This window comes from Plectropomus leopardus, chromosome 17 (assembly GCF_026936395.1).
Source record: "Plectropomus leopardus strain MGB_pleo_1.0 chromosome 17, ASM2693639v1, whole genome shotgun sequence".
NCBI classification, from domain to species: Eukaryota; Metazoa; Chordata; class Actinopteri; order Perciformes; family Serranidae; genus Plectropomus; species Plectropomus leopardus.
Window position 1 is genome coordinate 29,039,785 of NC_142192.1, and position 9,352 is coordinate 29,049,136.

Below are 9,352 nucleotides of genomic sequence, written 5' to 3' on the forward strand. Positions count from 1 at the left end.
CAAAGTGGTGGCCAAAGGAGCAACATTTCAATTTACAAAGTCAATAAAAAATATCCATAAGTAGAACTTTTAAGTTGAACAGAAGAGTGTTTTGTTTTAAAATTGATTCCAGTAATGATTAACGCTGCACACCAACAGTTCAGAGTTGGTTCAGGGAACTTTTCAGGTGATCATGACTGTGGTCTCATGGTTCGCTATGAACTCAACCTTACAAAAATGCGTTGTATCCTACAAACTGTTTTTCAAACCTACGTTATTTTTAGTTTTGAGTCAATGTAGCCGATTAAACGGGGAACATGAAGTAAATGAAAAAGATAAATATTTTAGCGGAGATATTGCTGAGTGCCGGTAAATAATCCCAAACTGAAAAATGACTGAAGAATACTTTGTCATCCTTCAGATCAGTCTTTGCATAAATATCAGCCAAATGAATAAATATCCTTTTTCTTTCCCTCCTCGGGTTTAAAGGGTCTCGCGTTCATATGGTGTTGACTTGGGTTATGTCCATTATATACATTATTTCTTTAAATGTAAATACAAAAGAAATTGCCAAAAAAGGGATGTTAGATGTTAAAAAGTTTTAAAACAAGACAAGAAACATTTTTATTTGGCATGTTCAAGATTTTTATTCATTTTATTTCAACCCAATTTTATAATAGCTTCCCTACAAGACGGAAGCATTCCTTTCCGGCGGAAACTTTTCCAATGGTGTTTAATCATCCTAAACCACAAGACAGCGTTGGGATGAAGAGGGGATGACTGCTGAGACCTGACTCTTTGTTGGACGTCCTGCATGAGAATTCATTTCTTCTGTGCCTTCTGTGCAGACTTGGTGACCTTTCCACCAGTGGACTCCTTCTTTTCGACCTCCTTAATGACACCGACAGCCACAGTCTGCCTCATGTCACGCACAGCGAAGCGACCTGAGAGAAGATGGACAAGAGACGGACAAGAGTCAGCAAGAGGCTGCCAGATTTATGTCCCAACAGAACCTGAAATTAAAACCAGGTTAATAAAACTCTAGATGATGGATTATAACTGATCATTAATTACAGAAAATCACTGTCTCATTCTGTCCTTTGGTCCAAGTCTATCTATAACATCTATGTATTTTAACTGGGCTGTGATAAGAGAGGGGGAGGACCTTTAAATTTTGCCAAGCTACATGTTTTCCCAGAGACGGGCAGCATTTTAATTAAATGCATTAAAAAATGTCTATTTAATTACTTTTGAGTATTTTGTGATTTGTATTTTGCTGAACGGAAAACAGTAAGATGTTACTTTGAAAACGAAAAAACACAACTTAAAGCTTGTATGTGAGTATTTAAAATACCTAAAATACATTATTCTATTATTTTTTTCAAACAATCAAATAAAAGAAAAAGTGCTGATAAATAGTTGGGCGGTAAAGCAAAACCTAACTCATTATCTTCACATCAAAATGTAGTGAGACCTACAAATGCAGCAGATGACAGTGATGGCAAATATGGCAACAGAATGATATCACAGTATTTCAGTGTATTTTTGCTAAAACAATATCTTTGACAATATGACTCAAATACTGAGACAATTGTTTTTGTTAATTTCAAGAACATACAGCTGCAACAGAGTAAGTGTTACGGTTGTTATAAATGTCATCAAATGTAGTTTACCTTCAAATATTCATTTAAACCTGAATAAAAATGTTCTTTCAGCTCTTTAGTTGGTAAACAAAAACAGTAACTCAGAGAGAGTCAAATTTGGTATAAAATGCAATAAAAATAAAGTTAATTTTTATTATTATCTTTTTGCTTTTGTTTTTTGGGTTTGTAAAGCGACCTTAAGTTCAAGAAAGGCGCTATATAAATCCAACGTATTATTACTATTATTATTATTATTATTATTATTATTATAATAAAACAAACACAATAGATATTTTTTAAAATTTTAAATATATATTAAATATAATAAATCAGAAAAGCACACACAATTATTAAATTATTAAATATATATTATTATTATATTCAATTTTATACCAGTGTTATCATGGATGATACGGTATGGCACACCCCTAGTAGATGAAGAAAAGGCGTTTTACTTACCCAATGGAGCATAATCGGAGAATTTCTCAACACACATGGGCTTCTGTGGGATCATAAGAACTATGGCGGCGTCTCCAGACTTGACAAACTTTGGGCAGTCCTCGAGCTTCTTACCAGAACGACGGTCAATCTTCTCCTTGAGTTCGCTGAACTTGCAGGCAATGTGAGCAGTGTGGCAGTCCAGCACGGGGGCGTAACCAGCGGCAATCTGGCCGGGGTGGTTCAGGACGATGACCTGAAATAATAATGTTTTTGTGCATTTAGAAATGGTGACGAGTTTTCTCCATGTAGTACTAAAGAAGCGTAAAATTGTCCTGGTTATAATTCCACCAGTGTTCATCGCTCAGGAGGTTTGTCCAGGAGGCAAATTTGATGAAGAGGGCTCTTCCTTTTTGTTTCTCAAAATAAATAAATCAGGTGAGGAAAAAAACTCACTAAAGCAGTTTCATGTTACAAATCAGTGTTTCTTCAATGCTGTTTGGCTCCAAACAGGCTGAGGTGTCAAGTAATAAGTGTGACCTCCCTTTCCACTAAGCATGTCTTACACTCTGACAACAGAGACAATAACAATATTTATCTCCGGGTGTATTTACACCAGGCTGCATTCAACACATGTTTGTGATTGTCACACTAAATATTCACTTCAGTCTGATGAAGCCTTTTTTCCTCTTAATTATATATATATTTATATATACATTATATATATGGCCTGAGACATGTGCACAGTACTGTACATAGACAATGAAGCAAAGTTAATTCCGTTTTTGTTTTTTTTCCTTTCTCTTAAAACTCACCAACAGAACTGATAAGAGTACCGTTTGAGTACCTGATTGATAAGCAGTATTGGTAAGATTTTGACGATACTGCTATCACATCCTAATCCCAGGCAACATGTGGATTTCCTAAAAACAAATTGTAAAGAGACTGCCACATTTAAAAAAAACGAGCCCAGTTCATCATCTTCAGGTATGCCTTTTTAATCTGTGTGTCCTCTTTACGGATTTTGGTCAGACTCACCTGAGCGGTGAAGTTTTCAGCTGCTTTAGGTGGGTCGCTCTTGCTGTCTCCAGCCACGTTTCCACGACGGATCTCCTTGACAGACACGTTCTTGACGTTGAAGCCGACGTTGTCACCAGGGGACGCCTCAGGCAGAGACTCGTGGTGCATCTCCACAGACTTCACCTCAGTGGAAATACAGGCAGGAGAAAAGGTGACGACCATACCGGGCTTCAGGCAACCGGTCTCAACACGGCCCACAGGGACAGTTCCAATACCTGAGAGAGCAGGAGGAAACAAGTTTCTAGTATGCCCCTCAGTTAGAGCAAAAATTAAAAAAAAAAAAAAAGCACAGATGTTTTTGGGGCAGGAGTGACGGGGCTTACATGATATGATGGAGTGTTACCTGTAATTGTAAGCCTGTGGGAGCTGTGAAATGCAGACTGTATAAAGTCTGAAAAGGTGATAAAACTTAGTTGTATGTTCAATAATCTGTGTCCGGCACTCTAAACTAGTCTGTTAATTTCACTGTGCGTCTGATGTATCCTCATTTGTTTGCTACAAAAATAAAAAATAAAAAAAACAAACGTCTAAATTGAAAATTAAATACCTACCCAATAAACAAATATTCCAGTAGTCGAATATTTGGGTTCAGCCCTCATGGAAATTCTTAAAGGAATACTACTAGTACAAAACCACTCTATATCCATTAGTAATGCCATGTTACCTTGAATTTTGAAGGAAAATGGTGAACATGCTGATTTATTGGGGATCATATTAAACAACATAAACACATTTTTTACAGTACAGTAATTTTAACTTTGCGCTCTTCATTGCCAGACTCTCACTCCAGCTTTATGGAGAAAAATGGATGTGTTTGGGAAGCTCTGAGTATGCGAGTGGATACATGAGAACTGGATGAGAGTATGGAAATGTGTGAACAGATTTTTATATGTAGTTTTACTTTTGTTAAACACAGTCCAGTATCAATAAATAAATTATCATGTTTTCCATGAGGGCTGAAAAGAAAGGCCTCAGTCATCAAACATTTTTGACAAAAAACTTTTTCTTAAATCCAACTTTCAGGGTTTTTGTTTTTTTTTCTTTTTAACAAAGAATTTGACATTCACCAATGTTTTCTTACTTTTTGTCTGAGAACAGAATCTATGCAAACAAAAGAGTACTCCTCTGCACATTAAGTGCTGACATGTTTGTGCAGAGTAATGGGTTACTGTGCCTTCTTTAATTCTACAGTTGTGTAATGTTATAGGATTTATATAACAATGGCATTTTTATCATTTATAATATTTTTATCATTATTTCCATTGTTTTAAAAATAAACAAAACACTAGCACTTCAGTTCACATCAGTTACGTATGTTAAAGGAACCATTCAGGTGGATAATTGTTAGAAAATATCACGAGTGGTTCAGAGTGCAGAACAAAAAGTGACGAAGCAGCATTCAGATAAAGTTTATAATATCTTCCTGAAACATTTCGTGAAATTATCCACCTTCACCTTCTCTCCTCCCCACTCTGACCTAATCCACACATACACAGGTATTTTAAAAAATGCATTTCTTTCCTGTATGTGACTCTGACATAGACAAACAACAACAAAAAAACCTAAAAAAAAACTGAGAAAGGTCAACGTCAAGATAGTACAGCAAGACTAGATATAATGGGCACTTTGTGGGTGAAGTATTCTTGAAAGATTACAGCCCATACATGGAGAAAAAAACAAGGGATAAGAGGTTAACAAATCTGTGATAATCCTTACCGCCAATTTTGTAGACATCCTGCAGGGGCAGACGCAGGGGCTTGTCGGTGGGGCGGGAGGGAGGGATGATGGAGTCCAGAGCGTCCAGCAGTGTTTTTCCGCTGGCGTTGCCCTCCTTACGTTCGATCTTCCAACCTTTGAACCAACTCATCTGAAAAAAAAATGTAAAATTAGTTCAAAAGGATTGTTTGATGTGAAAATCCTAGAAATGAAACATGAAAAAAAAAATCAATCTTGCCATGTTCTTAAGAATAAAATCTTATATACAGGCTATGAATGATATTTCGTATGAACAAACACTTCTGTTTAAAAATTTAGATACGAAAAAAACTGGAAATTTTGAGAAAATTATTATTATTATTATTATATATTTCAGTTTTCTGAGATGTTTTGTTTAAATATGCAAAGCAGGCCTTTATTGTGTCTTTTTCTATATTCTTAATGAAGTCCTGATTATAACTATTGTTATTATAATTATATCACTACATGTGTTCTAATTTGTATTAATTTCCATAACAAACATCAGAACAAAGGATAAAGTTATGTTTAAAATTCTTGTAATATGAAGAATAATTTTCTTACTCCAAGTAATCAGCTGAGGTTCACGGTGATATCGCCTGTAGTGTCTTATTTTCTCAATACTCTGAGACAGAAATCACAACTTGCATACAACAGACTTTCCTCTTACGTTCCTCCCTTTACTCTGAAGGTTTTTTACAGAGGAGTTTGTTCATATATCCTTCAGAGCATGATCATTTTAATCCTAAAAACCTGGCAAAGTTTCCTGAAAAGTTTGTTTAAATATGCAAAGGAGGCATTTATTTATTTTTGCACGTAGACTGTTGTCTGTGTGATGGTCTGATTTAAGGGGATTTGATGTGAGGAAAGATCCAACAACAGCTACAGTGTTTAATGTCTCTCACCTTGTCACTGGCCTCCAGCATGTTGTCTCCGTGCCATCCAGAGATGGGGACGAAGGCAACGGTGGCGGGGTTGTAGCCGATCTTCTTGATGTAGGCGCTCACTTCCTTCGCGATCTCTTTGAATCGTCCCTCACTGTAAGGGGGCTCAGTGGAGTCCATCTTGTTGACTCCAACAATGAGCTGCTTCACACCCAGAGTGAAGGCCAGCAGGGCGTGCTCACGGGTCTGGCCGTTCTTGGAGATACCGGCCTCGAACTCACCGACACCGCCAGCAACGATCAGCACGGCGCAGTCAGCCTGAACAGGAGGACATTTTCTATGTTTCTACACATCTGTATGATTTGTAAATGCCAAAATGATGATTGTCTTTTGCTGTGTGTGTGCTTTTCTGAACATGTGCACATCAGTTCTTGTAATAACGGTCCACAGAGACTGCTCATGCCTAGGGCCCAGAATTTTGTGCTATGTCCCTGACCGTAACAGTAGTAAGGGCTTCAGCTGAAAAAGTTAATGACAACCTGTGGTTTAATATACAAACCTGAAACTGTGGAGTCAAAAAACAGCAGGTTAGAAGGTGTGTCTTTACCTGAGAGGTACCAGTGATCATGTTCTTGATGAAGTCCCTGTGTCCGGGGGCATCAATGATGGTCACGTAGAACTTGCTGGTCTCAAACTTCCACAGAGCGATGTCGATGGTGATGCCACGCTCACGCTCAGCCTTCAGTTTGTCCAGCACCCAGGCGTACTTGAAGGAGCCCTTGCCCATCTATTGTGGTTTAAACAACACAAATACAGCAGGATGATAGAGTTTTTTAAAACACTTTTTTTTTCTTTCATTTCACCAATTTTGACTATTTTGTGTCAGTGCATTACAAAATTCCTGGTGTAAATTCACTCCCAGGTTGTTATGCAGCAAAAAAGGGGGCAAAAACACCCAAGGGGGTGTATAATTCTGCAAGGCACTGTTTGTTCTGGATTTTTTTTTTAAATCCAGTAGATGTCGCTGTATACCTTTTCAATTGGCTTACGACAGGAAGAAGTCACATCAGACATGAAGGCTCTGTGTGGCAGGATTTTCAATGGTTGGCATCATTTTTCAACATGTTATAGTTTCAGAGGTTTTACTTAACAGGTTAATGTAACTTCAAATAACCCATAAATTTGTGATAATAAATAAATGGTCAATTAGTCCTTTAACGGTAGAGGCAGTGAAGCTAAGCATTTTTATCATCCCTGTGAAAGGGCATCGCAACTATTTGGTTGAGGCATATATTTTTTAACGTATGGGGTATGTTAAAAAAATAAAATAAAATAAATAACATTGACCTCTGTTATTACAGCCCCAATGAAATTATATATCAATATGTTGAATGAGCTTTGTTGTCAAGGAATGTCCCGTTGTATGTGATCAATTCATGGTGTTAATAGTGAATAAAATTAGTGGAAAAAACAACATTAAAATGGAATGTTTGTTATTTAAAAAAAGAAGAAAAAAAGGAAAAGAAAGCGTGATAAATATTCTCACTCCAGTCAGGGGATTGGGTTTGGGAGGGGAAATGGCACACAAAGACTAGGTGAGTAAAAAAATATTGAGAGTTTTCCTTATAAAAACTTTTTAAAAATAAATAAATAAATAAATAAAAAAAACATACATTAAAATAAAATAGAATAAAATGGTTTGGTTTACATGCTCAGGAGGTTTATAGGAAGGGTCGGTTATGTAGCTGATTTCCTGTTTTTAGGGTGCATTATTCAAAATTGTAGTGTTAAAATTATTTCCTTGTTATTATTTTTTCCTTGTTATTTGATATTCTCTGATTATTCTCGCTCTTTTCAGGTCTTCTCTTGTCACTTTTAACCATTTTGCAGTTTGCTGACATTTCTTGCCAAGTTGCTTGTTGCCTTTTTCCCATATTTTTGAAAGAGAAATCAAACCAATTTGCAGGGTGTTTTACGGTTTAAATGCTTGTGAAAGGTATCTGAGGGCAGCAAAAGAAAAGTGATGCTGATACAGGTTTCAAAGGCTTAAATCATACATAAAATATAGCTTTATGTAAAACTGACTTTTCATTAATAGAAGGGAAGTAGGAGAGAGCATATTAAAAAAGGTTTAAAGAAAATGAATATATTCTAAAATTGATACATAACACGTATATATGGTTAAAATATAACTGCAGAAGTGTTTCAAATAAAACTAGGTGCTAAATTATGTTAAAAACACAATTTAAAATCATTAAGCGATGAGTGCTATAAGCATCAGGCCATAAAAAATAAGACTTTGGGTCAGATTTAATCAACACATATCAACACCTGTAACCCAAAAACGGCAAACCGGCGGTGCTCGTAGTTCAACAGCAGATGGCGGTTGTAGCTCAGCAAAATTTGGGAGCTGTTACATCCGCCACACCCGTTTCCGCACCTGTGATGTGTCATACTTTGTGCCTCGTGGTCTCATTGTGTCTCATGTGGTGTGAATATTGTTAAAAACTTATAAAAAGTCATCAAATTTTCCCGAAAAACCAACCTCAGCGGCTTCCTTCTCGAACTTCTCGATGGTTCTCTTGTCGATGCCTCCGCACTTGTAGATCAGGTGGCCGGTGGTGGTGGACTTGCCGGAGTCGACATGGCCGATGACCACGATGTTGATGTGGATCTTTTCCTTTCCCATCTCGATTGACTGGTTTTAAACGGCATGTGGAGCAGATATGGGGACTTTAACACGGCGTGTTTATGGTTAGAATTCGTCTTAAAATGCGAGCTTGGTGCAGCCGCCATTTTGGTCCCAGTGACTCAATGGTTATCTGTACTGACGTCGTTAGCTCGCGCGCGGCCTTACGCACGTGGTTTAGACCGGTTAACGTTAATGGAGTCCAACCAAGCAAATGAGACTGGACTATAAAGTAACTTTAAGCTTCACATAAAAGTACAAATACCACTAAAAATACTTTTATGATTGAAAGAACATTATTTGCAAAAATGTTTGGTATCAAATTTATAGTACAGAATGGCCATTTTCAGTGTTACATGATAATATCCAAAGTGGAACAACTATTTTCAACCACTTCCTATACTGGATGGTTTAATCTGTAACAGTGCACCACATTTTATGACAGTAATAACTGTTTATATATATAATCTTAATCTGAAAAGTAATTAGTAGCTGTGAAAAAAAGTTTATGACAGAAAAAAAATCTCAAGATTTAATCCAAATCTATAGATAAGTATCAAATTCAATTATTTTACGTATCTAATAGCTTTTGGTGGTGTATGAGGAGTTTGGATTTCTTTTCTGCTCACGTGTCAAATTTTGTTCGAACTCACCTGGTGGACGAGCTGAACGGAGGTGGTGGATGCTTGTCGTCTCCTGCTTGATCTACTGAATGTGCACCTTCAGCCCGCTGCTATTTCCGTAAAACCTGATGTGAGGGCAACGCCTGCCTGTAACCTCCTCCTCCTGAATATGTCCCATGAATAATCATACCATTGCTGAAACTGTTTGTGTGCCAACACGTACATACTTGGCTAACTAGTTTTGCAAGTAGGTGCTTGTTGGATTTTTTTTGATAAGACACA

General features: G+C 37.0%; 1 protein-coding gene across 1 annotated transcript; it reads right to left on the reverse strand.

Moving 5' to 3' along the window:
• Positions 1–600: 600 nt before the first annotated feature.
• Positions 601–9,259, reverse strand: LOC121966962 (elongation factor 1-alpha-like). Its single transcript, XM_088090314.1, has 8 exons — positions 9,101–9,259; positions 8,304–8,456; positions 6,366–6,545; positions 5,780–6,076; positions 4,857–5,007; positions 3,099–3,355; positions 2,082–2,316; positions 601–923 (listed from the first exon to the last, which is right to left on the reverse strand). The coding sequence occupies exons 2-8, from the start codon at positions 8,445–8,447 to the stop codon at positions 802–804; spliced, it is 1,386 nt and encodes a 461-aa protein (XP_087946440.1). The 5' UTR covers positions 8,448–8,456; positions 9,101–9,259; the 3' UTR covers positions 601–801.
• Between the last annotated feature and the right edge of the window lie 93 nt (positions 9,260–9,352).